The sequence below is a fragment of the Brachyistius frenatus genome, unplaced genomic scaffold, assembly GCF_029030835.1.
Source record: "Brachyistius frenatus isolate BFR_SWC_R1_liver_20210118 unplaced genomic scaffold, ASM2903083v1 Contig_20, whole genome shotgun sequence".
Taxonomy (NCBI): Eukaryota; Metazoa; Chordata; class Actinopteri; family Embiotocidae; genus Brachyistius; species Brachyistius frenatus.
The window spans coordinates 1,736,855-1,764,722 of record NW_027210619.1 but is presented as its reverse complement, the minus strand read 5'-3'; the positions used below and the strand labels follow the sequence as shown (position 1 = coordinate 1,764,722).

The 27,868-nt window shown below is 41.0% G+C and overlaps 3 protein-coding genes across 11 annotated transcripts in view; 2 read left to right on the top strand and 1 right to left on the bottom strand.

The window, feature by feature from the left end:
• The window catches only part of ttyh1 (tweety family member 1), a 98,004-nt gene that overhangs the window by 60,729 nt on the left and 9,407 nt on the right, over positions 1-27,868 (top strand). The window contains exons 1-6 of one of the 6 annotated variants that reach the window (XM_069695825.1): positions 14,710-15,071; positions 15,639-15,770; positions 19,370-19,534; positions 21,050-21,279; positions 23,916-24,027; positions 25,920-26,257. In XM_069695825.1, the coding sequence (XP_069551926.1) occupies positions 19,400-19,534; positions 21,050-21,279; positions 23,916-24,027; positions 25,920-26,257 (815 nt within the window). In that variant the 5' untranslated portion in view covers positions 14,710-15,071; positions 15,639-15,770; positions 19,370-19,399. The other 5 variants (XM_069695824.1, XM_069695822.1, XM_069695823.1 and 2 more) reach the window with 5 other exon arrangements.
• flcn (folliculin) lies at positions 343-6,191 on the bottom strand. Of its 2 annotated transcripts, none has more exons than XM_069695828.1 (12): positions 5,947-6,191; positions 5,578-5,790; positions 5,235-5,393; positions 4,888-5,109; positions 4,620-4,786; positions 4,419-4,510; positions 3,219-3,382; positions 2,900-3,013; positions 1,894-2,017; positions 1,653-1,778; positions 1,035-1,137; positions 343-953 (listed from the first exon to the last, which is right to left on the bottom strand). In XM_069695828.1, exons 2-12 carry the CDS (start codon positions 5,788-5,790, stop codon positions 746-748), a joined length of 1,692 nt encoding a protein of 563 aa, XP_069551929.1. In that variant the 5' UTR covers positions 5,947-6,191; the 3' UTR covers positions 343-745. The 2 variants fall into 2 exon arrangements, with proteins under 2 accessions (XP_069551929.1, XP_069551930.1); XM_069695829.1 differs by having other exon boundaries at positions 5,247-5,393.
• On the top strand, positions 6,388-14,237 carry leng9 (leukocyte receptor cluster (LRC) member 9). 3 transcript variants are annotated; one of them, XM_069695815.1, is made up of 8 exons: positions 6,388-6,507; positions 6,779-6,928; positions 8,614-8,707; positions 9,041-9,189; positions 9,305-9,634; positions 11,356-11,593; positions 12,251-12,380; positions 12,470-14,237. In XM_069695815.1, the coding sequence occupies exons 1-8, from the start codon at positions 6,444-6,446 to the stop codon at positions 13,130-13,132; spliced, it is 1,818 nt and encodes a 605-aa protein (XP_069551916.1). In that variant the 5' UTR covers positions 6,388-6,443; the 3' UTR covers positions 13,133-14,237. The 3 variants fall into 3 exon arrangements, with proteins under 3 accessions (XP_069551916.1, XP_069551917.1, XP_069551915.1); XM_069695816.1 differs by having other exon boundaries at positions 6,391-6,507; positions 9,041-9,174; positions 11,353-11,593; XM_069695814.1 differs by having other exon boundaries at positions 6,391-6,507; positions 11,353-11,593.

Sequence of the window (27,868 nt, the reverse complement as noted above, 5' to 3'; positions counted from 1 at the left end):
TATTGACTAAAGTGCAAACTGCATCAAAGCAACAGGCTCAAATAACTGGTCTGGAAAAAACTCCACAGAGGATCAGTGTGACTCATTAAGAAGCCAAAGCCCTGCTGATGTAGTCGGCTGTAGGGGAGCAAGGCCTTGTTATGCAACCATTTTGTACATTTCAGGACACCAGAAAACCTTAAAAGTGTTGTTTTACACCACTTGAGACTTGTTGGCTGACAGCCACCCAAACAAGTGAGTGGAAGCTGGTGGAGAAGTAGCTCTCCTACACTTCACTATAACTTCCTCTTTATTATTCTCGTTCGCCACAAGATGGAGCCAACTGTAGAACAAAAGAAGGACTGAAATTTCACATTAATTTATTTCATTATTTAAACATCAGCAACAGTAAACAAAGTGCAAAGCCTCAAAGTAATAAGTTAAACTTTACATATCGGTATGAAGAGGTCTTCTACAAGAATTCCCTTTCACAAACAAAAGCCCCCATTCAATGTGTTAATCTGCGCAGGATAATAATCAGGGTTAGGAACACAGTACATTTCTCATTATTTAAAATGACAATAATCATTCCTGTCATTCATTCACAGTCCTCTTTCATTCAGCTCAGAGTCCCAAGCAGTTAACAAAACTGATGATGAAAAGATTCTTGCTTTCACTTTCCTTTCTTCACCATTTCTCTTTTAAGATCCTTTCTCTTTACCCCTTTATCTCCTCCTCCTCCTCCTCTTCCTCCACCTCCTCTTTGTCACTGGCTGGGGCTCCTCTCCCCTCCTCGGACTGCTGTCATTAAATGACTCTTGTAGGTCTTGCTGAGTCCAGTCATCCAGTACTTGAGCAGCCTGACATTGTCCTCCTCGCTGGGCCCTGTGGCACCAAGGAGGGCCAGAACTTTCTGGGTGTCCTCCCTCCCCCGACCATCCACTTTGGAGAACTTGAACAGCACTTTGACTTTACTGAAAGAGCGAGAAGTAACTATGAGAAATCTCACTTTAATCAAAGTCATCTTCATAAATAAATTAGGGAAATTTACTAACTTCATCCACTCCTCCTTCAAACATAGCAGGCAGTGCGAGACGACATCCACTGACAAGTTCTCATTGGACAGGGCAACCTCAAGCTTGTTCAGTAGTGTTGGACCTGCAAAAAGAGGACCAAGATTCAGTCAATCAATAGTTTGACAGTTCAACATATGCACATAGTTCTAAGTACAAACTTTTCTGGCCTCCACGTCTTATATGAAAAACCTGTTGACAAAACAGGTTTGAATGAAAGTTGGTACAAAGAAAGGTTCAGGGCCAAGAAATGAATCATTAACTCCTGACTTGGATCCAGATCCTGGCATCTTTGTTAATGGATTCCTTAACGTTATGCATATGTCTGAACATGTTGGCTACTATCACATTAACTGCTGCTCTGACATGAATAGGGGTTAATAAATGTGGTGGGATACTCTGTGTGTATTACTGATACAGATTCAGTTTCAATAAAAGACCAAAAATCTCAAAGTATTGTCTGGTCGAATTTATGTTAGTTCAAGTCAGTCCAGCGATGGCAGGGTTCTCTCCTTTCAGGGATTAACTGTATATTTTGTAACCTTGAAAGTGGCAGCAAATGTGCAGTGATTACTGTGAATTAAGGTAATGTTTACTCACCCCTATCTGTAGGCTGTGGGTTGGCACTGCTGATGGTGAACTGATAAAGTGAGCAGATATCTTCTTCGCCTGCAGCTGAAGTATGACAGCCTCTCTCTGAACTGACATCTACCAGCACTGAAAACTCTACAGGACAAACAGAAAAAAGGTGAGATCACCCCAATATGACCTGCAAGTACAAGCCTACAGGGGTAGCTTCACACTGAGCCGCCAAAGTACGAGTCTACAGACTGTCTTGTACCTGAGGAGCTGACGTGGGTTGGAATGGGCACATCTGGGCTGAGACCCAAAAAGTTGCATTTGTAAGCCTCCTCATAATGAGTACTGTACGGCACAGCGCACACACAACCTACTGGGAGCAAAGACTGATGGGAAAACACAGCAGAGATTTAGTATATACGTCCCCAATCACCCACTAATTTATCCGGCTGACATGTTGGCACAAAAGGAAAAGCAATGGTCAAAGTAATATAATTAACGATGGCTGAATTCTATTTGGCTGCTTCAGTTTCAGGGTGCTGGAACTTCCTCACTGTCATGACTTATTTGGATGGTTGCACAGAGCAGTTGTTAATGTTATTAATAACACTACAGACAAAAGCCTTGTCGGGATGTACAGAAAACAATAAAATGTTGTAAATTTAATTAGTTACAAAAAAAAAGAAGTACATTAAAAACAACATACAAATGATTACAAAAGTCAAATATCTTTTTGCCGTAAAAATAAACAATAATCATACAGTGAAAACAGATGCATGCTCTGTCTCGCTTGTGCTTGTTGAATCAAAATTTCAGGGGAGCATGTACAGGCAAAATAAATATCAAGGTGTGTAATGATGACTTAAATAATATGTGTATGTCTTTAGTCAATTACTGAAAGATAGAAAAAAAAATGAATTCATGAAAGTGAATGAACAAAGGTAATTGTTTTGGAGAAATAATATAATCAGCTGATGTTACATCAAAATTATTATATAATTTAGAGTCTTAAAGGAAATGGATCACTTTCATAAGAAACTGTTTTAAGAAACTGTTGTAACTTTGACAACATGTTGAGTAATTATGATAACCATGTCACACTAAACCAGAATTGACTGAAACATCATTACACCATTATTACACCATGACTCAACTAACAAGGGCCCTCCCAGTTATTGTTACTCATCGTCGTTGATATTTGACCTGCATCATAACAAAACAATCTCTCTAAACGGGGCAGAACGTGGTGTACCAGTAAAATAGAGTACCTTGAGCACTGTGAAAGCTGACTGGATGAGCCCAGGGTCAGCGCCTCGCCATATGACCTGATTTCCCATGAGCACGTGCCACGCTAGCTGCCGAAACTCAGCAGCTCCGAGGACCTGCAGAACGAACCACAATATGTACCATGCACCAGCTCACAGACACACGATTTGAGCTAATAGAAAAATATGTTTTAACTAATATGTATCTGATTAACACCAGTTAACTATAAATTCCTGTATTAAATCTTTTTCAGTTTTCTATTAATTTACACAGTTAAGTTAATGTAATCAAGCACAACAAAATTACAGTTCACAAATTCACCTGTCTCAAATGCCTCAGTGACCTAAATTTCAGACCGGGTAATTCATCTAACTTTACATCATCGCACAGGAAGTCAAGGCCCAGCTCGCTGTCTGATTGGTGCTGCTGTAACTTTGATCCGCTTCCTTCTGCTCCTTCCCAGCAGCTCATTTCCTCCTCTTGCTCTTTTGGAATAACCGAATGAGATAAAAACAGAAATCTTGAATGTTATCAAGCAGACTCAATATGAATGTAGGGTATTTCCACATGAAAATATTACAAACGGCTGGCGCTACATCACACCCCATATTTAGATATGACATACAAGAAATTGTATTTACTTGATTCCTGTTGTTCTGGGTTTTGTACCCTCATGGTTGAAATGCACTTATTGTTAAGTCGCTTTGGATAAAAGCATCAGCTAAATGAAATGTAATGTAATGTAATATTTAGATTCTGATGAGGTGTGCCTATGATGCTACTCATCCACTTTTTTTCACAACAAAATAAATACAATGTATTCTCACCTTATCTATGACTTTATTTCATTGCCTTTATAAATATATGGCCAGCACATGATGGACCAGCCTCCCCCACACATCACATCTGCTGAGTTTATTTTGCAGTATAAAGACATTTTATTTGTACAAACAGTTTATTCATTCTTAATGAAGCTTTGTTATTTTGTTGTACTTTACACTTTGTGATTTTGAATCCTACAGAAATGTATTTACTTCTTTTTTTATATGAGGAAACAGGGTATTACAATTCCTTAATCTAAGAACTGGACTTGAAAGTATTTCTGTAAATCCTTTAATCACTTTCTAAACCTTGACTAAAATTGTGTAAACTCCTTCTGGAAGGTGCAGCGTATTTGAGCAGAATGTTTGAGTGAATCACCCTGTTTTTCTGGCCGTCATGTGTCTGCACTGCACTGACTGACCCAGTGATTCAGACTTTATCAGGAGACTGTTCAGACTGATGATAAAACACATTGTGTAAACACATGACAGCAGCTAATTACATCCATTATCAAGAAGGGGCCAAACCTGTCTTGGGAGGAAATTATATGTGCCATTTTCCGGGGAAATTATTTTCCCTCTTTTTTCTGACTTTATGTCACTGGTCAATGTTTTATCTTCAGTTAAGGGCTTGACAAGATGTTAGTTCGATAAATAAAAATATTTATGCAACAAACTAGTAAAAAAACAATGTGTCTACCTGTCTGTCTCTCTATGAGCACCAGTGTGTCCTCTGTCGGGGCCCCTTCAAGGAGCTTCTCTGTCAGACGACTACCACAAGCCTTTAGCAGCCTGGAAATGAAACACATCCGCACAGTCAGGTGAGCAATTACAGATAAGCTACATGGAGAAAGACAACAGTTTGTCTTGTCACAGTGGGACTGAGAGTCTATCAACTCACCAGCTGAAGGACGAGTGCAGACTGGCCCAGAGATTGGGATGCTGGGTGAGAGAAGTCAATGATCGAGCTGCATTGCCACTCCTTTGGTGTGGAAAAACTGCAGGTGAAAACACACTGTTCATCCTCACAGCTCGCTGGGGACAAACTCCCTGTTCACTGTCAAACACCTAATGGAGAGTAAGTGCAAAGACATCAGGAGCTGTAATAGATACATGTCTGTAGAGTGTAGAGTCTTTACTTGTTTGAGAATACCACACTTGCAACCTACCTTTAGAGCTGTGCTTTGCAGGCTTTGTATAGTAAGTTTGAGATGACGTAACAGGAAAGGCCAGGAGTTGATGAGGTAGATCCTGTCCATGGCCACCATAACAATACTGTACCAGCGCTGGAAGCCTCTGGCCAGGCTGTCTTTGATAAAGAAGGTGTGTGAGAACACAAATCCATGTTGCTCGTCTCCAAAAAAAATTGGCCCCTCACGCCCAGGACACACCTGAAACCGAAAGACAGAAAATAGGTGGAAGTATGTGAGGAGACACAGGATTAAAATAAACAACAGTACATTTCATTCAGTGCATGAGATGTGTGACTCACACACACATACATACTGAGACGTACGTCACTGTTTACCTCACAGCTGAGACTGCGAACACAAGCCTGGCGGACCACACTGAAAAGCTGGGGCTGTCTGGGGTGCTGGTGGCTCAGGAAGCGGATGCCTGTTTCATCATCAATGCTCACAAAGCCTGGGTGTGAAGCAGGTAGAGAGCGACATCCCTATGAGGCAGAAAAAAAGAGGACAATTAGGACTTTGGGACGAGTGATAGGAATAAGAACTCACCTTCAAGCTGAAAATAATCAGACTGAGTGTTCTCCAGAAATGAGGGAGGGGGGGGGGTAAAGATCTGATAAGCGCATGGTCAGGTGACATCCTGTTCTCAGTCTGTAGCCCATCACTCACCTCACACATTTCTCCTCTCTGTGTGGCCGAGCTGTTGGCCCTCATGGTCAGACCTTCACCTTCCCGGTCACCGTCTCGATCCCTGTCCCCGGGCACAGGTGCACCTGTCTGGGATGAAGGGGCCGGGGATGGAGGGTGCAGCGCCTCGGTGCAGAACAGTGTCCGAGGACCATGGAGCTCACAGAAGTGACAAAGAGCCACCAGAGCATTCATCTGTGGGACAGTTTTCAAATGTTTACTGTGCTGATTATATGCGATTAAGATGTCAACAATAGTAGTTACATGTGGCTCTGGTTCGTCACTGACATTACTGAGTTACACTACAGTTAAGAGATGGTTATTGCAGCTGACAGTATCAGAGAATCCTACCTTTAGCGCAGAGCCAAGATAAACAAAATGACTGGTGCTCAATGCTACTTCACAGAAGGGTATTATTCATTGGCCGAAGTGTTCAAAAAGCCGTTGCATAAAAAAACAACTGTGGCGTCAAATAAAATAAAATGTTGAATAAATCCGTATTTTTTCAAAAAAACATGGTTCTTCCTGTTAAGATTGAGGTTTTCTACACTTTCTTGTTTCCCTATTTGCAGCTGCTAACAGGCATCAACAGTGCAGGTCACATGACGCAGAGTCACGCGCTCGAGCACAGATGACGCATGGTTGCCAGTCGCGGCGCAAATTTTTCTTTATTTTAACCCTCGCTTCAAAAAATTTCTGATTCTTTTACAGCAGTAAGAAATTCTGCAAACAACCTTTTTTAATTTTTTTTATTTCTCGCTTTTCTTGCTAACATTAAGCTCAATATAGCACACAAAGGGCACCTTTCGTCAAAAAAAAAAAAACGAACTAAAACTACATTACCCATAATGCCATCGGGCACAACAAACAATAGTCAAAGGGCGATACGAGTCAGAGCCGTTTTCTTTGACGGTTAGTAGCTTTTAAAAAGTCTGTTCGCGGTGGTCTGAAGGCGTGTATATGTCTTGAATGTATTATCATTATAACGTGGTCAACTTTTCATTGAGTTGTTGAATTATGAGAAGTTTTTTTTTAATATTGTACAACGCTTCAGCCACTTCCGCATTTAATGTCGGAGTGTCCGTTTTTATTTGTCACTGACAGGTCTAATAAAGCCAAAAGTTAAAACACCACAGTGACACAACAGGCTTCTTTTTTTTTTTTTTTGCCTTCCAAATCCCAGATCAGAACATGGCATCAGACGGACCAGGAGAAGAGCAGAGAGGTGGGGACACACACCGGACAACCAGCAGCCTGACGGACACACCCGGTCCAGAAGATGGGCCCCCAGCCAGCTCCAGCACCTGTAAAGACACCCCTGAAGCCACAGGAGGTAAATCACTCTTATAGTTTTAATTACAGTGATGCACAGTGACTATTTGCTGTTTGTCAAATGGCTTTCTGAATGCTTCTCATATAGCTATAAATAAGTCCATACAATAAACCAGAAATAAAAACATCTTGTTATTTGACAGCTACAGAGGAGGCCTGCTGATAACTCGTATGACTGAAATCAGTTTACGTTTCTCAGTAATCTACTGTCATCAAATCCGTTAGTCTGTATGTTTCTGTTCCTGTGAGTAATTTGGATTCTGGTAAGGTCTCAAAACAATTATCATGTGGCCTCTTAGGTCAAGGTGATTGACCTGATCACTGTGATCTGTAGCCTATTTTTGCCCTTCCTGCCAGTTTGCAAAATGTTTTGGAATTTAAGGAAATGAGTCAAGAGCAATAAACATTGGTGTTGACCTTCCCAAGAAAGGGTTTGCCGTCTGCTTCTACTCCCGCTTGTATCACCAGATTCCTGTCCAGATGAAATTTCCAAGTGATTAAAAAAACATTCCCAGTTACTTTCACTGAGATCTGGAAGCAGTTGAAAGACTCCTGTTGCTGATATGGGCAACATGTGCCCGTCAGTGCCATCTCACTGGGAAATAGATTACATTACATCTAATAATTAAAGCGTTTCATCGTGAGTCACATTGAATTCTCTAATCTCAAAATAGTGTCACAGGATGTGTGATATGTGTTTGAGTTTACAGGCAGCCACGTCCTCACTACTTGGCTGACATTTGAGAGCTCTGGGTCGTGTCATTGCCACCTGTTATATGATTTACACTGTTTGGCATTGTATTGGAGAAGAAATTTAATATTCTCACTCATTCATTCCTGATTTGAATTGTTAATTGTAGTGTCAGACATGGTAAAGATAATGATAAGAAGGAATCTTTTAAAAGAGATTAAAAAGAGCGGGTGATTAAGGATAATATATCCGGATGTCTGCGATCTGGCACACTTAAACAAATCTTACTGAGGCTTATATAAGTGACACAAAAGAAAAAAAACATGCAGAAGTCAACACTAGAACCATACATTTCCTCAATATGAATATCACATAACACTGCATATTGGTATTTACATTTATCCTGCCTGCTGAATAGAGCTGCAATGATTAATCAATTCATTGATCAACAGAAAATGTATCTGCAACAATTTTGATAATCAATTTTAAATCATTTAAAGTAATTTTATGAATTTTAATGAAAACATGTCAAAATTCTCTGATTACAGCTTTTTAAATTTGAGTATATTTTGGTTCCCCTAATGATCCATGATAGTAAACTTAATATCTTTGTGTTGTGTTGTGGACTGATGGTCAGGACATGAGATATTTTAGGCTGCACCTTTCGGCTTTCTGAAACACTGGTTGACATTTTTCACAATTTTCTGTTGCTGAGTTAAGTAAACAGTCAACTTTCTAATCTCAGTATTTTCATTGTTTGTGAAAACTGCTATAAACTAATAGGTGTAAATCACAAGGAGTAAACTGCCTGAGTTATATGGGGCTACTTACAGCAAAAGTGTTTTTTTTTTCACTTGTATCATTGTTGTGTTATTATAATTTATAAGGTCTCACGACTTTCTTTACAGGCTCTCACTTACAGTTGTATCACATATACATTTGCCTCCTCTTATGTCACTCATCACTTTCTCTTTCTGCTGCTGTATCACTCACAGAGTCAACAGAAATGGATCAGGACAGAGTCAAAGTGTGCCAGTTTTTCCGGATGGCAAAGTGTCATTTTGGCCCCAGATGTCATTTCTCTCACAGGTCTGCCCGCCTCACCTCGATCAGCAAAGTCACCAACAGGACAGTACAGGACAGTTGACTGACTTCCATGTATATTGTACTTGTTTTTTTGGTAAATTTAAATACAGTAGGTGGCAGTCTAAATATTGATATTTTATTTCTTGTCAGTTGCTGCTCATGTTGCAGCACAGACAGAGGTTTACACTTTGCATTGAATAGATATGATTCATATGAAGATTTATCTGTGTCAAATTGAAGTCAAGACTTTTACGATTGTTTTCTCATTCATCATGATCACGTGCACGTTCTTCCACTTCTTTCACTTCTTCCGCTGTTGTTGCTGTAACTTCTCAGTGAGCCATCACTGGATGATCCAGGGGCTGTATGTCCTGACATGGATGACAAACAGGATGGAGAAACGATGGAAAAACACAAGAAGAAGAAAAGCTGTGTGACCAAAGGGACAAAGCCGAAATACAAGGGAAGAGGTCAATCCATATTCAGTTAGTTTCCTACGTCATCTGATAATGATAACTGTCTCTTAAGAGGCAACAAAACTCTTACAATTTTTCATTCACTTTTTCCCTACATTCAAATGTTTGAACGCTTTCTCTCCAGCGGAGGTGAACAAAAAGCCTCGTATGCGCACAGCGGATGACGTGATCTCTCGGATCCTCTGGGACTCATCAGTGGATGCATCAGAATTTGTCGTGGGCTACGTGGACCGGTTCCTTGGCGTGCTGGAGCGCCCCTTCTGTGACTTCAACTGGGACACCAACCCATGTGACTGTGATTACACGACTGAGCTGGCCCTGCCCAAACACAGGATCCAGTACTTCACCTACAGAGGGCACCGTGTCTGGGACCGCCACACTAGGACTGACAGGGTGTTTGGCTCCACCGGTCAATCTTTGGCTCCCCCCTTTGGAAAGGAGGAGGAAGTAAAGGGTAAGCGAGGACCCTTCGGTGCTACCTCAGCCTACACACAGATACAGTGCATCCGGAAAGTATTCACAGTGCTTCACTTTTCCCACATTTTGTTGTTACAGCCTTATTCCAAAATGGATTAAATTCATTTTTTTTCCTCAAAATTGTACACACAGTATCCCATAATGATAATGTGAAAAACGTTTTTTAGAATTTTTTACAAATCTATTAAAATTAAAAAACAAAATAAATCACATGTACACAAGTGTTCACAGCCTTTGCCGTGACACTCAAAATTGAGCTCAGGTGCATCCTGTTACCACTGATCATCCTTGAGATGTTTCTACAACTTGATTGGAGTCCACCTGTGGTAAATTCAGTGGATTGGACTTGATTTGGAAAGGCACACACCGTCTATATAAGGTCCCACAGTTGACAGTGCATGTCAGAGCACAAACCAAGCCATGAAGTCCAAAGAATTGTCTATAGACCTCCGAGACAGGATTGTATCGAGGCACAGATCTGGGGGAGGGTTTAGAAAAAAATTCTGGAGCATTGAAGGTCCCAATGAGCACAGCAGCCTCCATCATCTGTAAATGGAAGAAGTTTGGAACCACCAGGACTCTTCCTAGAGTTGACCGCCCGGCCAAACTGAGCGATCGGGGGAGAAGGGCCTTAGTCAGGGAGGTGACCAAGAACCCGATGGTCACTCTGACAGAGCTCCAGCGTTGCTCTGTGAAGAGAGGAGAACCTTCCAGAAGGACAAACATCTCTGCAGCACTCCACCAAGCAGCCCTGTATGATAGAGTGGCCAGACGGAAGCCACTCCTCAGTAAAAGGCTCATGACAGCCCACCTGGAGTTTACCAAAAGGCACCTGAAGGACTGTCAGACCATGAGAAACTAAATTCTCTGGTCTGATGAAACAAAGATTGAACTCTTTGGCCTGAATGCCAAGCGTCATGTTTGGAGGAAACCAGGCACCGCTCATCACCTGGCCAATACCATCTCTACGGTGAAGCATGGTGGTGGCAGCATCATGCTGTGGGGATGTTTTTCAGCGGCAGGAACTGGGAGACTAGTCAGGATGGAGGGAAAGATGAATGCAGCAATGTACAGAGACATCCTTGATGAAAACCTTCTCCAGAGCGCTCTGGACCTCAGACTGGGGCGAAGGTTCATCTTCCAACAGGACAACGACCCGAAGCACACAGCCAAGATAACAAAGGAATGGCTTCGGGACAACTCTGTGAATGTCTTTGAGAGGCCCAGGCAGAGCCCAGACTTGAACCCGGTTGAACATCTCTGGAGAGATCTGAAAATGGCTGTGCACCAACGCTCCCCATCCAACCTGATGGAGCTTGAGAGGTCCTGCAAAGAAGAACGGGAGAAACTGCCCAAGAATAGGTGTGCCAAGCTTATAGCATCATACTCAAAAAGATTTGAGGCTGTAATTGCTGCCAAAGGTGCTTCACAAAAGTATTGAGCAAAGGCTGTGAATACTTGTGTACGTGTTATATTTTCGTTCTTTATTTTTAATAGATTTGCAAAACTTTTTTCACTTTGTTATTGTGGGGTATTGTGTGCAGAATTTTGAGGAAAAAAAAATGAATTGAATCCATTTTGGAATAAGGCTGTAATATAACAAAATGTGCAAAAAGTGAAGCGCTGTGAATACTTTCCAGATGCACGGTACATTCTGCAGAATTTAAACTTGCGAAATATAACTATTTGTTTCAGAAGAAATAGACTCACAAGACCTAAACCAACAAGACGGTCTTAAAACCACAGAAGAGCAGCCACCTGTGGTTAGTGGGCAGGAAGAGAGTGAAACAGAGGAGTGTGCTCCTGCCAATAACACACATCTGGAGGAGGAGAAGCAGAGTGACTTCTCACAAACGGCTCCAAAATGCAGAAAAAACACTTCTCAGGAACAACAGGAGTCACGACAACCCTGCGTTGTGGAGGAGGCAGCAAATAGGTCTGACGCTCATGTTCTTCCTTTGAATTTAACCAATAACAGGCAACTCATGTACGAAACAAAATGGGATTATTAGTGTCTAAATATTCAGAAGTCAGACCGTCTTTAGTTTCATGCGAATCAAAACATGTGGGGGGAGTATAGTAACAACAAGGATTTAAATCAGATACTTCGCATTTCATTGGACCACTCAAATGCCTTCTTTATATCTTGAGGACCCACATCTGCTTCACAAGCACTCCTGAATGAGGAGGAGCAGAACAAGAGAGAAAGGAATAAATGCACAGTCCACTGTACCTGCTAGTGTGGTTTTATGTTACGAGTTGGCCAGTCTGCTAGAATTACATTTAACTGAAATACGTATCTATAAGTCCCCAAAGTTCAAGATGAATCATCAAAAATATTGTCAGAATTTACAGAAAAGCAGGGAATTTCATACAACGATCCTTTTTTGATACAAAATAATTTTTGAAACATATTACACATGTTACAAGAAAGAAGTAGGGATTAGAAGTTGGAAAATCAACTTTTATATTTCACTAATTCATGTTTCTACGGGTGACTCGGTTTTAAGTCTGAAAAGTTAACTTTTGAAAGCAGTCGTGTAAGATACTCTCCTGCTTCTTTAGTAATTTTACTCTCCTGTTTTGATTTTAGACCTCAGGCTTCAACAGACCAAACATCCCCTTCGCCCCAAAAGGAGGAACTGACTGTAAAAGAGGAGGGGGAGGAGGAAACTTCTTCCCCTTCTGGGGAAGAAGGCTGCGAAGGCAACGGGGACACCGTGGTGGGTGCAGCTCATCTCACACTGAAATACCTTCTTGCTGTTACATTTCATGTTTCGTACGGTTACTCTTACGCTTCACTTCTACACAGAGTTGTGTTGGAAATCTACAAACGGGGCAGAATCCTTCAGCACCTCTGGAGCAGAGAGAGGAGAAGCGCGGCGGTCGCCCCACCAAAAAACGACCCACACACTTCATCACCTTCAGGGCCAACACTCCTGCTCTCCTCTCCAGTTTCCAGCAGCTGCAGGAGGAGCTCACCACCCTCCTTCCCTCCTCTGCTCCTCACTGGCAGACCGCCTCCTGCCTGCATGTCACCCTGTGCCTCCTGGTGCTACACGGCCCAGCCGAGGAGGCCGCTGCCGGGGAGATCCTCCGACGGTTTGCCCATTTGGATCGCAACCCGCCCGTGGCCGTGACCTTTCCCGTGAAGCTGAAACATTTCAATGGGAAAGTGCTGTTCCTGAGCCCCCAGCCTCATCTCCAACTCCAGCAGCTCAACAACGGCCTGCAGGAGGCCTACAGGAAGGAGGGCTGGCTCCACAGGGACTCCTACAACCCACGCTTCCACCTCACTCTGGCCAAGGTGGAGGACAGGGAGGGAGAGAGGATATTTGAAGGGGTAGGGGACCTGAAGGTAGGGAAAGGGTTACATTTTGGCCGTCTGCCAGTTAACACCTTACACCTTTGTGCCATAGGCGTTTCCAAAGTAGATGGTTTTTATGAGACCTTGTGCACAGTAACTCTTCGATGATAAAGGAGTGCTTCATATACATACACTACATGTTCTGAATGTTATTACACATTTGTCCGGGTGCAATAGGCTGTGTGGTCTTATCTACCAAAGTTGATGCTGGGGTTGGAATTTTTAATGTTCTTAAATTTATTCAGGAAAAAATGGCCGATGTCCAATCATATTAAACTTTATTAAGATGCAAAAGGATGCAACAGTCCCATTTAACTTCGAATTTTACTGAAATATTCCTAAATTGGTGCATTTTAATTGGTTAAGGACCTACATTATATTTCATGTTTATATTTTAAGATGAGAGATGAATATGACTCGCACAAAATAGCGGGAACTAATAATGAAAGCCAATACAGAAGATCCAGAACTCGCTAAAAGCACAGATGCTTATTTCCTGGTTTGTGTGGAAAAATATAAAAACTAAAAAACAATTGGCCAAAATTCAACAACATTGACTTCACTGTTTTGTTTAGATTACACATTAAAATACAACAGGAGTTGACCAAAGTGCTGGACAACCTCAAACAAAAGCAAAACAATCAGACAGACTTGAGTCATTTAGGCCAAAATAAGCAATTAAGCACAACAAAATTCAAAACAATGTTAAGCCAAAACAACACGCGGGGATATACACGGGCAGTACATATTTCTCAAAGACGGTTATTGTAAAGAACGATGCAATTGGTCATTTTCTCATCAGCTTTCACTCATTAGGCTTGTTGCACCTGCAGAATCTGCCTCGCCTTCAGTAGAAATACATGTTGTTTTCTTTCTCTGCCTCCTCTGTATTTGATGGGCCAACGTTGGACTCTAGGCATCTGTAACTTTTACTGCTTTACTGCTACACAGACTGGACATATACACTCGCTATAAAGGCTTATGCAGGATACATATTTTGTTCATGAGGGCGAAAGAGTACGTGTTTTTTTTTTTTTTCTTACAGCCATGAATAATCAGAGTTGTTTTCTGCAGCTTGTAATTCCATGATTTATACAATCTGCTTGATATGAATATTGTATGGCCTGCGTTCCACAAGAATGATCAATTTGTATTCTATTACAATTAATTGCTAGATTGTCATACACATTAAATATTAAATGGGTTATTTTAAGTTCTGCGAGTGGTGATATTTTATCAGTTCAGTGATGGATGCCCTGGATGTGGTACTGTTGCTGCGCTCGAACATACGGAGGCTGTCTGAACGCTCCCTGAGCTGAAGTCTTGCATACATAAAACAATTTTCTGTCTACTTCCTCCCAGATACATACACACATATACACTATACCTAGGCCATATGAGTCAGTGAGTGTGCTCTCTGGCTGTCTACTGTTTGCTCCTTTGCTCGCATTATCTCCCTGCCTCCCTTCCCCCACTCTCTTTCAGTGACACAGAAAAACTAACGCCGCCCCCTCCCTATTCGCTCGCTTGCCTCTGCCCCCCTTTCTCCAGTGGCAGACAAACACTGTACTCTTTTTACTCTTTCTAGCTGTGTTTCGCCACTGTGTCTTCAACTTGCATTTCTCCGTCCAATCACCCTCGGAGCATCTCCCATCAGCGCACTCCTCATCACTTCTGTCATGTCGTTACATGCCCGCCGCCGCCTCCTCACCACTGAATCAGTGTTGATGCTGTCATGCAGCCTCCACTGAAAACTGGTTTTGCCTACAAATCCATCGCACGCTGCTTTGCCCCTCTCTGTTCATTGTTCACTCCATCTCTCTCCCTCCCTCCTCTTTCTCTCAGCATCACTCCCTGGGAACCCACTTTTTTTTTTTTTTTTTTCTTCTCCTCCTCAGTGTTTCATGCTGCCTGTCTCTGCCTCTCCCTCTCCCCATATTCATCCCTGTGTGCTCATTCGCCTCTAATTCTCTGTGCATCTCTATTACCTCTCGTTAGCTCTCATCACGCTCTCATAAGCAGGAGTTCACTATTTTGCATCCAACATGTGAGTGGATTTTTAAAATCTTATTTTTACCATTATTTAGCGCACACAGTTGGCTGGCAGGTTTGATGTTTTTACTCTTTCTCTCAGTAATCTGGTCAGGGTTCAGTCTGGTAGTCTAGGCAGAGATTGGTCCGGTTGATGGGAGTGCGCGGGGATGTTGGTGGGGGTCGACATCAGGAGTGTGCCTCTGGTACGCAGTGAGTGAGGGGTTAGACCCCGCTAATCCGCGTTAACAGATTAATTATCTTTGGGCAATATCGTGTCAGTGCACTGTTGTGAAGTCGCTTGGGTGTTAAACTATGCAATGATAAAGAGTCCCTTAGGGGTGTCTCCTCAATCTTAATCCCTCTCTCGCTCACTCTCCTCCTCTCTCACTCACTCGCGCTCACTGAGAGCTCCTCTCCTATCCATCAACACAAGCACCTCTCCACTGTCACCAGACAACCAGACAATTATTGCCCATTTGGTATTTCAAAAACTACAAGAATTACTGGCTTATTTCCCTCTCCCTTATTTTTTTTTCCATTTTGACACATTTTCGGCATGTCTCCAAGCCATTTTTTTCAGGATGATGTTTTTTCAAGAGCATCAGGCGTTGATGGCTGGCAGTATACCTCTCTGAGTGGGTAAATATTTCACGGACACCGGCAGAGAGAAGACACAGAAGGAGAGAGAAACCTCCCGACACAGCCGAAAGAGGTAAGAGACTCATCCCTCTCTTGTCGATTAGGGTTTAATTGCTGATGTGTTTGCAAAGATTAATTATCAATCAAGTGAAAAATATTACACACTATGAATATGCACCAAATCACAGTGTATTCCATGCTTTTCTTGGAAAATGTGCTCAATGGATGAAACCATTATGCTGTAAAAAGGATTCATAGATAGCGTTTTAACTATCACACCTAACAGATGTTGTCTTCCTCTGACATTTTTAGAATAAGAAATTAAGTGGATGATGCTGTAATAGTTTGATTTGCATCTAGTGTTTTTTTTCCCCACCCAATTATTATATGAACTAAGATTTTTTTTTTAATTTTTTTTTTTTTTTAAATGCTTTTGGACTGTTGTTTAACCTGCAGAATAATGAATATTTTGTGTAGGTTTGTCAATTAGGTCTGCAGTGTAGGACACATTTTGTCCCCCTCAACTTCATGTCATGCAGGACTCTTTGCACACATCAAAGCGTTAATTTGCACTGACTATGAGATGCACTCACTTATCTTCGGTCAGCTGCACTCACTTTGAAGGGTCATTGCTGGAAGTGAACATGGAATTTTGCGGATGAATGTAAAGAGACAATTTAATTTTAATTGAGAATATCTTGCAGCCTTAATGTGGTAGATTAAGGTAATTTATAAACCTTTGCTAAGATGTTGATTCATTTCTCCTTGCTGATATAGGGTGTCATGAGGATGTGATGCTGTCTCATAAATTGTGGTCTTTATGGTTGATGTTAAGGAGCTGTTAGACTCGGGCACGAATGTGAATCATAACAGAATTTATGAGGCAAATGTGCATAATTTCAGAGGCAAAAGAACTGCATTATTTATATCTTCTTCTTCAGAGAGATGTAGTCTCATAAAAGAAGAAAAGGTGGAGAGGATTCTCCTGTGCTAAAGATGATCCTAAATTCAGCTGACAGAAGACGCTTCAGCTTCAGTCTCATTAGCTGCCTCACAAAATGGCCCTTTTCTTTACATTCAGACATCATGGAGTCTCACATCATGCAACTGACTTCATTCTCGGTGTTTCCTGACCTCCATGCAGTCAGAACACAACAAATTTAGTCTCCTGCTTTGTGTTTTTTTTTTTGTCTCTCAGAGCTCATGGTTTGGTGAGAGTCGGTGGTTTGCTCCCGTCTCTCTCCTTGTCTCTCCCTTTTCTTCTCTCCTCTCCACCGACTGAGCTCAAAATCCCATTTATTTGCTTTCAGTTACGCAATGGCAACGGGCATGATAACAAGCTGGCAGGAGACATCACGTCAACTTGAGGCTTCGTATCTGTGACAACTGCTGAGTAACTGCTGCTCTGGGACTGTGAACCCCCCCCCTCACTCCCATCAGCACCTCATTAGGTAGCCTCCACTTTTTGGGTTGAAGGAGAATCCACCTGAACGTAAACCTGACGTCTGTAATAACTGTGTTTCTCTCAGATCAAACATCTTGACTTGAAGAATTGATCAGACAGTAAGACAGAAATCCTGCTTTTATGCTAAGAATTCATATACGTTTATCATTATTTGTTTAATAACTGGGTTTGTGTGACCTCTTATTTGCTTATAGTGAAAATCACAGTCAGTACACTCCTGTTGTCCATCAGAGGAATTGCTTTTCTATATTGGCCTACTTTATTACTGGTGCTAGTCTCAACAGGTAGACTGGCTCTCCTTTGACTATAAATGATCCCCCTGCTTGTTTATTGTGCCTCTCAAAAAGCTTTAACCCTCAAACTCTGATATATGTATCTCAGCTCCTAAATTACATCTCATTCAATAAATGTACTTGAGATAAATGATCATGTCAGAAATGTAACACCAGAGCACAGTCTGTTTACGCCGCTGATGTGGGGTGGATGGATGTAGCTCTCACAGCGCGTGGACCATTATGTTTAGCACAATTTTAATAAAGGAAATGGAGTGTTGGCAGTGATTTGATTTGTGACAGTTGGGGCTGCTGGAACCATTAAGGTGAACAGGCTTATTGTAATGGGCTTAGAGCAGCCCTGTCTGGCCTGTGGGCGAGCTGTTAACTTGTTCTGGGCCGTAACCGCCCCCAAATCTGAATAGTGAAATTGTTTTGGCTTTTAATGTGACTTGGCAAAATCTAAACTTTTTTTTATTGTCCACATTGTTCAATGCAATTATGTGCAGTGGGCTGTCAGCATCAGAGTCACTGTGTGGTGAGTCAGAGGAGATGAAGTCGAACATTGTGCTGATTATTTACTGAACAAATCAGTTGCTTTAAGAAGGCAATAAAATTCAACACAGGCCATCAATTCAGAATCTGATTGAGTCCTGTTAATGCAAAATGGTATCTGTCTGTGATATCAGCATTGAGCTGAGCTGTATAACTCTTTTATGCTTATATTTAAGCATCAGTACTGTTGTTGTGAATGGTTCTCTGTGTTCTCTCCTCTTTTGAGCAGTCTTAAAACGCCCCTTTCTTAAACAGTAAAGCTCTGATGGTCTCTTAATCTGGGCAGCCGGTATCAGAAGCCTACAAGCTTCCGTCTTGCCCTCTGTTCCCCCTCTGCTCTGTCATTGTAATGAGGATTCCAGTGTGTATTTTGGCTAACCGGATTTGCCCTTTGTATTTACCCTACTTTCTCCCCTCGCCTCAGCCGGCTTTATTAAGATATTCTGAACACTAAACAGTGGGTGATGATGGTCAAATTCATCCTTTTTTCTTTCATGGCCTTCATGGTATCTTATAGATCTCTCTCTGTATATACTCTCCCAGGAAGACCCTACCAAAGAGCCTTCACTGTATAGCCCCTATACAATCCATGCAGATCCTTTATTTCATATTCCCCCTTTCATAAGGTTTAGAGAGCAGTATGTCTTATATAATAATGTAATCTCTGTGGGTTCAAGGCAGCTCACCTGAACTGAATGACCATTTCATTTAAGAAATATCCTAAAACTGTGAAACACGTTGCCAGAGTTCAAAGTTTCATCCTCAAATATTTGGTTTCGTCTGACCAAACGTCACAAATAAATTCAATTTAAGATGATATAAAACACAGTAAAATCGGAAGATCTTAATTTAAAAAAAGCTAAAAACAGAAAATATGTAATATTTTTGTTCCATTGTCAGACTTACTTCAACTCATTGATAAATCAACACATTATCTATCATCTAAACACATCACATGCACAATATAAGAGGATATTTTTCTGATTTGTCTCAAAAGTGTCAACCTAAAGACTTGCAGAGATAAAGCTGATGTTGCAACCAATGCAAGTTAGTGTTATTTTCCAGGCTTGTATGTTAATCTTAAACACTCTGCTGTCTATCTTCATGCAAAGAACCAAACCCATCAATGCATTTGGGCCTCCATTGTGAGTGAGATGTGTGCACTGAGTTACAGTCTTCAGAGATGGTTTTGTACCTTTCTGCAGGTGATTGCCGATTAGAAATTGAACCAGTGTTGGTCAGACAAAGTAGCTACACAGCTCTGTGACCTGTCTGTGCCGTGTGCTCAGGAAGACATTCACCGTTCCTTGCCCTGTTTCCTCTCCTCTGTTCTTACCTCACATCCTGGTTACTCTGACCCCTCTTGCTTCCCTCCTGCAGGGTGGAGGAGGGGACCTGTGGCAGTAGAAAATGGCTGCCATGACAACGGTACCCAGCTATGCCCCTTCAATATGGGTGAGAGTGTGTCACGCCCTCCCCCGGCTGGACCTCACCATGCAGATGAGGGACAACATCTTTGTCCCTGACAGCTGGGAGTACCAGCAGGTAATGGACACCTGCCACAACTGCTCATAGCCACTGTAACCACATGCTGTACAGTAGCTGTCCCATTGCATAATGATTACAGTCCTGTGGCTCCATTTGCAGTAATAGATGTAGAGGAGTATTCTACTCTAACAAAGTAACTGCATGATGGGCAATTTGTGCTACATGAATCTATAAATTGCTCCGTAAATCGCTGAATGTTACAGCAACCTGCAGAGCTCTGATGATGACATTTACTTTAAAACACGTTTTCATGCCTATTTATTGGCCCTAATTACTGCCGAGGAGATTGCACTAGACCCCTGCAATAACTTCGCTCCTATCTGCTCGTTTCTCATTTCTTCACCTTGCTTTAGATGCTGTACTGCTCTTCTGATCTGTGTAAATTGGAGCTAGTGTAATCTATGCAATTTGTTGTCAGGTAGTGTATGAGATTCAACATGGCGTGAGTCCTCGAGCAGGTTTCCACAGTCGCTGTTGTCTGCGTGGTTCTGTTTCTGCGGTAAAATGCAAGTATTCATCCCTCTCCTCCAACAAGCCATGTCTCACAGTGTTTGTGACTTCTCTGCGGTACAAAGAGGAAGAGGAGGGGAGGGGGACGCAAATTATCCTGCAGAACAGAAAGACAAAAGAGACTGAAAGTACTCAGAGAGAGAGAGAATGAGAGAGGCAATGAGTAATGCGAGGAGGTTGCTGAAGAGAAAACTGGGCAGAGAGAGGAAAGCCAAACTGAGAGTGGGAGCAAGAGCGAGAGAGAGTGGCACTGAATGTATTTAAGTAGGTCACAGATTATTAATAGAGATTCAGTGGTGTGGATAGAAAGAAAAAGAGGGGAGAGTGGGGGAGAGAAAAAGAGTGGGAGCGACGGAGGGGAAAGAGGGATGGGTGGAGTGTAGCGATGGGGAGGGGCTTCGGGGAACAGGAGGTGAGATGGAGAGAAGGTGGAGGAATGGGGAGTGACAGACGGGCAGATGGATGAAGAATAATACTGTAGATATGTGTCGGAGCAAAATGCATTTCAGTAATGTTGACTTTATGACATAAAGTCTGATCAACAGCAAAGTCTGATATAGCTTAATGGCATTAAAGTCCAACACTGTATGTAGATCGGGGATTCGAGAACTAAAGCCTTTATAATAAGTAAGGATGTTCAAGAATCACCTACTTTTTAAATGACTTAAACATGTTCCTTTTCCATCTTTACTAATGTATGTTCGCATGTACTGTGCATGCAATATATATCTATCTATATATATATATATATAGATAGATATATAAGCTTGATTTTTCCTTTGAAGCACATAATTCATATTCTCACACCTTTTTAATCACCATCTCCTGCTGTTAATGGGGGCGAGACAGTGTGACAAGCTATGGAATTTAATAGGATTAGTTGGTATTTCACCCTCTCAAATTGCTCTTCTGCACTTGTAAAGATGGAATTAAAGTGCCATTTTTTACATCCACTGACGCAACTGCTCTTTTTTTACCCCCCTTTTCTCCTCCCTTTTTCAGACTCTGCTGGTTTTGTCCAGTTTATCAGCCATCGCTCTTGTTATCTCCCTCTTGGTGGTTCTCTCCTTTCTCATACATTACTGCTGCTGTCACCGTGGTGACCGGAGCGAGGGATCAGAGGAGGAGGAGGAGGATGAAGATGGCAGCACAGGTCACGGTTACAGCGGAAAGAAGGGGCGGGGCATCTGCTGTGTCACGTGGGTGGCGGTGGCAGCTGTCACGCTGTGTTGGTGAGAAGGAGAATTCAGATGTCATTATATTTCATACACACATCGCCTTTTAGCAGCACTGGAAGAAGTCTTCAGATCGTTTACTGAAGTAAAAATACTCCACTACAAGTAAACTAAAGTGGGAGTATTACTTTTGATGTAAAATTTTGAATGCACTTTTATTGGACTGTTAATGTAATGGTACTTTGGTACTTTAGAGGAGACGATCTTAGCTCTTCTTCCAGCACTAATGTTTCGATTGTTAATATTAAGGTGTCAATGTTTAAGCAGCATTTTACTTTATATACAGTGAGGTAGTTTAATGTTATGGTTTCCAGTCTGAGGGTCGGGCCCCTCCAAAGGGTCACGCGATGAATCTGAAGGGTTCTGCAACACAAATTTGCCTTCATCTGTTTGGATTTCTCTCATCTTATTTATTTATTTTTTTTTTGAAATTTCGTATTTCCTTTTTCAGACTGAAATAGTTAAATTTTTTGGCAAAATCTTTAATTGCTTTCTTGCAGAGGGTTAGAGGAAAAGATTGAAATCACCCTCATTTCTGTACAGCAAATGTAAACCTACAGCTAACAGCTGACACATAAGTAACACAAATAAGTCAAAAGTAATTAAATTATTTCACCAGGACCTCTGAGACAGGCTAGCTGTTTCCTTCTGTTTCCGGTCTTTATGCTAAGCTAAACTAAATGGCTGCTGGCTGTAGCTTCATAGATATTAGTGTGTGTTACGGAGAGCCTCTCTACATGAAAGCATAATTACCCAAAATGGCGAACTGTTCCATGAAATGCACCCGTCTGAGAAGTTTAGAAGTTGTTTAGAACAACTCATACACATCTGAAATATTACAACCAGACACAGCTTGTTTTCTTGGAGGGTAAACAAACCAAAAAGAGTGGCAGCTGGTTTGAGATTTAGAAATATATTTTATTAAATAAGGGAGTGGCACAAAGGTGCAGTTTTGCCTCACAGCAAGTTTCTGGGTCTGAACATTGGCTGTGGCCTTTCTGTGTGAAGTTTTCATATCCTTCTTTTGGCTGTGAGAATTTTCTCTGGCTTCCTTCTGGGAAGATATTTGTGTTAGGTTAATTGGTGATTTTAAATTGTTGATGGCCAGACAACTTCGCTGGGATAGTTAGCCTGTGACCCAGTACAGGATAATGGATGGATAGGTGGTTTTCATAAGCCTATCATCTAATGTTTTCAGAAAAATCTTAGACTGAAAACAAACCATAGCTGTCTGACAAACGCAACAAAAAGTACATTATTTCCTTCTAAAATATGTGTGAGTCAGAAGCCATTGCGTCCTTCATCTTTGACATGTGTTTTTTAGTTGCTCACATGGTCAATTATATCACTGGAGAGAAAAGCAGGCTTGGATGACAGCTGACAGTCATGTTATGCTGCTGTTTCCCAACGACAGGCCAACAACAGCACTGTGTGTGTTAGATGGTGTGTGGATTTCACTGCCTCCACATTATTGTAAGTGTGTGAGAGGATGATCTCAGTTTGCCCACCTACAGTATGACAGTGATATACCCACCGGTGCTCCCCGCAACCTTGGTGACCATACAGCCATCATGTCAGTACATTGTGTTTGCTGTATATTACACAAAAAATGCTGCTTGACATCTGTCCAACACACTCTTGAGTAGCGGAAGTGCGAATCACTGAGGGGAAGCTGGGATGCCCATCAGACCTTTTAAATCTAAAGCTACAGCCCCAGCTGTGTGCTGTAAGAAAATGATAATGCTATTTAATGCTTCGGCAGTGCTTGTTATTATATTCCAGTCTATTCCCCACACGTCTATATGCACTGAGGCTGTATCGCTATATCACAGAACATAATGTACTGCAGATTTGATTTCAGCTGCCATAATGATGTCATCATGTACGGCGTGTAGGCTGATGAGGTGGTTCGTGTCTCCCCCTTATGGATCGTAATGTCTGGTCTGATGCTCAGTATAAGAGCTCTCCGTGCTCTTATGCTGTAAAATAATGCAGCAGTTTACCTCTTGGAAATATTTAACGTGATACTGTTTCCTCTAGATGGTGGCCTTAGCTGACGAGAGAGAAAAAAAAAAGGGTGTATGTCATTTTAAAATGCAGCTGCATTAAACAGCGTTCACATTCGGCAGTTTGAAATGCAAAGCGCACACGGACACAGGCACACATTCCTCTTTTTCCCCCTGCTTTCTAATCTGGGTCACATACTTTGTGGGAGATTGGGTCATACCATTCCTCTTGGGTTTGAGGGGATTTGATGAACATCTGGCCCGAGCCTTAATCTGAATATTTGAATAACAGAAAAATATGTAAACATGTCGCTATGTTTAACGTTTTGAATATTTTCTTTGCTGGAGCTTAACTGTTGAGTGCTACGAGTCAGCTTTTTTCCCATCATCTTTTTATTCCTTCCCCTGCGCTCCACTGTTGGTACGCTCATCCAGAGCGCACATATCACATCCTCGCCAGCTCTATCTCCTTGTGTCACATTCATTTAAAATGTACATACACACTGAATTAAACATTACATTTATGCCTCTGCTATCTGTTCTTCTACCCCTCTCTCTCCTTTAGACTGTGTCACATATGCACCCTCCCACAATGTTTTCATGTTTCTTTTTTTTTCCCCTTTGCAGTGTTGCCATAGGCATCGGTTTCTATGGCAACAGCGAGGCTAATGATGGGATGTATCAGTTGACCTCGTCTCTTCTCACAGCCAATTATACGCTAGCTTCTATCGATCTGCTGGTGAGTGCTGCTCTCCGCAAGTAAAATGTCATGCAGAATATCTACTCCGCTTGATGCTGTTTGTATATGTGTGGGAGAGAGAGGAAGAGAGAGGGAGGGAGAGAGTGTCACGATTTGTGCAGAGTGCCAAAAAAAAAAATCAGACACAGACTTCTGTTTTATCGAGCTCCCTGTGGTCAAACTGTGGCTTATGTGTCAGACTGCTAAGGATTCAGGTCTAGGAAGCCATGTAGATGACATAAATATGAGTGTCAGCATAAACACACAAGTGAATCACTTCAGCTCTTTTTTTATTCACGTCAAAGAAACTAAAACATCTCTAACTAAAAGTCGAGCAGGATTTCTAATCTGACCCTCATCAAGCAGCGCTATTTGACAAAGTGGAAAGAGACAATAAAAGACACGGACATTAGATAGAATATTCATGGCCCATTTTTATTAAACCTCTAAGAGCCAAATTAAGAGTTAATTGGTTAATTTGATGATAGTGAAGAATATGACAAGTTACTGAGACAACCTACTCAATCCAGAGATCACATGATTTATTACAAGTGTGATCAGTGCAGTGAATCCATTGGCCAATAGCCAAAATATTGACCTTGCCCTCTCTGTCATGTTGTTTAAACTTTTAAAGAAGTCATTACATTTACTCAGTGATATGAAATGTAATGTATTTTAATATAAAAACAAAATCATGGAATTATGTGTTTAAACTTTGATATGACCAGAACCACGTGCAATACTATTATACTGTGCCCTTCACAATATATATATATATATATATATATATAAAACAATAGATTGAAATTTCACTGTTCAATTAATGTATTTTTGTATGTATAAATACATACTTTTTCAAGTTTTTTGAATATCCATATACAATATCCATATTTTTGTGCAACATTTGCATATAAATAGTGTGAAATAAGAGCAAAAGCCAGTCTCTCCTTTAGTATCATTGCTGTTTTCATCTCAAAATCAAAGGCTTAAAGTAGCAAAGACCTCAATTTCACTTTTTGAATATAGGTGACATTTAGAGGGGGCAGTTTATATGGAGACGGAAAACATATAAATAGGAAAGAGACAATTGGCGATTTGGCTGAAATGGTGAACAAAGAAACACGAATTGGAGAATAAATAAATTCTGCTTATGGTAGAAGAGATAAATCAGAGAAATCATATAAGACAAATTTACATGTACACCTGCAGACAACAAATGAACAAAAACAAAACAAAATCGACAACAAAATGAACACCATATTCATATACTCTAACGGTAAACAAATGGAAATAAGTATAATTGTAAACATATACACCGATAGTGCTTGGTATAGTGTGTCTAGTGGAAACATTTGTCTCATATTAATATAGCAAAATGTGTCATTGTAAATGTCTAAATTCGTATTAGTGATCACTATAGAGCTAAAATGAATATAATATGCAGGTATATAATATATAAACCTGGAAATTGTGTATTCAAATATGTGATGTTATTATATATTGGATAATAAGATCACAGCTTTAAAAGACATTTACAAGCTATGAGCTCATCTCTTTCTCTGCACTGCAGCCAGCAGGGATCTTTTCTCCCTTTCATGTTATTATTTTCAAGCTAAAAGAAATGATATAGAATGCTTTTATTATTAAGTTTACAGAGTCCAAACTTTCACATTTAGAAGTTTGATAAATACAGTACCGCAGCTTAAACTTGTGTTAGACTCTGAGGGCCAGACATTGTTAGACCGAGGCACAAGATGTCCAACGTCTTCAGTTCTCTGTCTCCACAACACAGTCACTCTGACACTCCCAAGGTTTTATGTGCATCATCATGTCTATTTTGTGGTTTCCATTCCACTTAACTCCCATCTCATTCTTCTTTCCTCCCACTTCAGATTTCAGACACAATTACTGGACTGCAGCTGTCCGTCTCTGGCCCACTAACGTCAATGGAAGAGCTGTTTACCGGCAGTAAACCTTTCCTGGTTTCGACGCGGAACTGCCGAAGGTTGTCTGAGAATGTGATCAACCTCCTCTCCTCCATCTCCCTGGCTCGGTCCAGCATTGACGCAGGCCTGGGGAATGACAGCGGTATCAGCGGGGCGTCCATCACACCTCTCACCCCCGTACCGCCCTCTGTGGCCCCCACAGTGGTGCCCACCAGCAGCTTAATGCCCAACCCTTTCTCACCTGGCTGGGCGGCCAATACGCTGATGGTCAATGAGGACTACAGGTGAGGCTGCGGTCCACGTGTGTCTGGATACACTTTGGAAATATATTTATCCTGTGAACATTTTTTGAGTAATGTTCAGATCTGTCACCATATGCAAACGAGGGGTGTGTAAAATCCGTGGTCAGTCATCTGACACAAATAAAATATACATAAATCTGCAGGATTACACTAAGATTTGAACGCTTTTCTTTTTTGTTTTTGTTGATAAGATTTAATTTATTTTACATTACCTTAAAAAAAACAGTTCAGCCAAGTGCATACCGATTACATACATGCAATCAAATACAGAACAAGACATTACAAAAGATGCTGAATAATAACTAATAATTCAGAATACAATATTAAATTAGCGAATAATAATATTCACACATCACAGAAGAGTTTAAATGTACACAGAAAAAAAATATTGCACATTGTAACAAGCACATTTAGATTTAAAAACTGCAGTTAACTATTGTTTCAAACTGAGTAAGAGAAACAAAAGAGGCTAGATTAAGTCTACAGGTCATCAAGACCAAAGGCTGTAATAAAAATAGAGCAGCCTTTAAGCCTATTGTTGGATCAAAGATTGTAGAGGTCTTGTAAACGTAAAAATTTAGAGCATATGTTCGACAGGTAATCTGGGAGTGAATTTATAAATATTTTCCAAAGGATTTCAATATATTTCTTGCAAATTTGGTGCTAATGAAAAGGAGAAGAGGTGTTTAATTTGTCATGTGAACGCACTAAATTGCCAAACTTGTCTACGAGCAGCAAACAGTTAAAGATAACATTCATGAATAATACAGTTTCTGGTTTTAAATGAATGATGCATTATTAGTGCAACATTTTCTTGGTTTGAAATGGCACAGTTCTGTCAAACAGAAAACAATTGTCCAAATAAGTAATACCAAAGTGCACAGTTCTTTCGAGGAACCCTAAAATAATGTGCGACATTACAGAGGGATTGATCTCAGATTAGACCGGATTCTGTGTCTTTACCTTTTTAAGAAAGTGTATTTGTTTGAAGAAACTAAAAATAATTTGTAGAAAAAGAAACATTGATATTTTAGAATCAGTGATGCCCGTGGAAATTAAGTCTGCTGCTTCACTAACAAAAGTAAACATTGGCAGCTTTCTTTCAGTTTGCCTCGTCTGGGTTAGAAACTGTTTATGCTCTTTAACTGCTTCCATTTTTACTTCAGTTTTATTTGCTCATAAAACTGCATCTTTCTAGTGGTAATGGTCCTCTCATGCATGTGATCATAGTCTCCAGTAAAATAGAAAGAACAATTCTGTGTTAAACAAAGAATTTCCATTAACAAAACAAGCTGAGTTTACAAAAAAACCCTCTGGCTCGCTATTCCAAAATATCAACATGTGCAAGCTGTTTGTGAACATGAACACACCCTTATCTTTATAGAGCTTTAAGAGGCTGAGACAACTGTCCTGCCCAGCCGCTCATTAATATTGCATGTTTATGAGGATGTGTTGGTTGAATTAATCCATATTTTTTAATCAGAAAATTGTTTTCCTTTCAGTTGGTTGATGGGATACTTTTTTTTTCCCATATTCGATAATAGACACCGAGATGGACACATTTGAATTGATAAATAAAAGTCATCAAGTATA

What these genes read in the sequence shown, in the direction of transcription:
- flcn (XM_069695828.1), bottom strand. Translation starts at nt 5,790, where the DNA reads ATGAATGCTCTGGTGGCTCTTTGTCACTTCTGTGAGCTCCATGGTCCT. An exon ending in GCTGTGAGGTAAACAGTGAC is followed by an intron (nt 5,110 to 5,234) that starts GTACGTCTCAGT and finishes TTTCGGTTTCAG; the next exon opens with GTGTGTCCTGGGCGTGAGGG. An exon ending in CCCACAGCCTACAGATAGGG is followed by an intron (nt 1,138 to 1,652) that starts GTGAGTAAACAT and finishes CTCTTTTTGCAG; the next exon opens with GTCCAACACTACTGAACAAG.
- leng9 (XM_069695814.1), top strand. Translation starts at nt 6,444, where the DNA reads ATGCCATCGGGCACAACAAACAATAGTCAAAGGGCGATACGAGTCAGA. An exon ending in AAGAGGTCAATCCATATTCA is followed by an intron (nt 9,190 to 9,304) that starts GTTAGTTTCCTA and finishes CTTTCTCTCCAG; the next exon opens with CGGAGGTGAACAAAAAGCCT. An exon ending in GTGGAGGAGGCAGCAAATAG is followed by an intron (nt 11,594 to 12,250) that starts GTCTGACGCTCA and finishes TTTTGATTTTAG; the next exon opens with ACCTCAGGCTTCAACAGACC.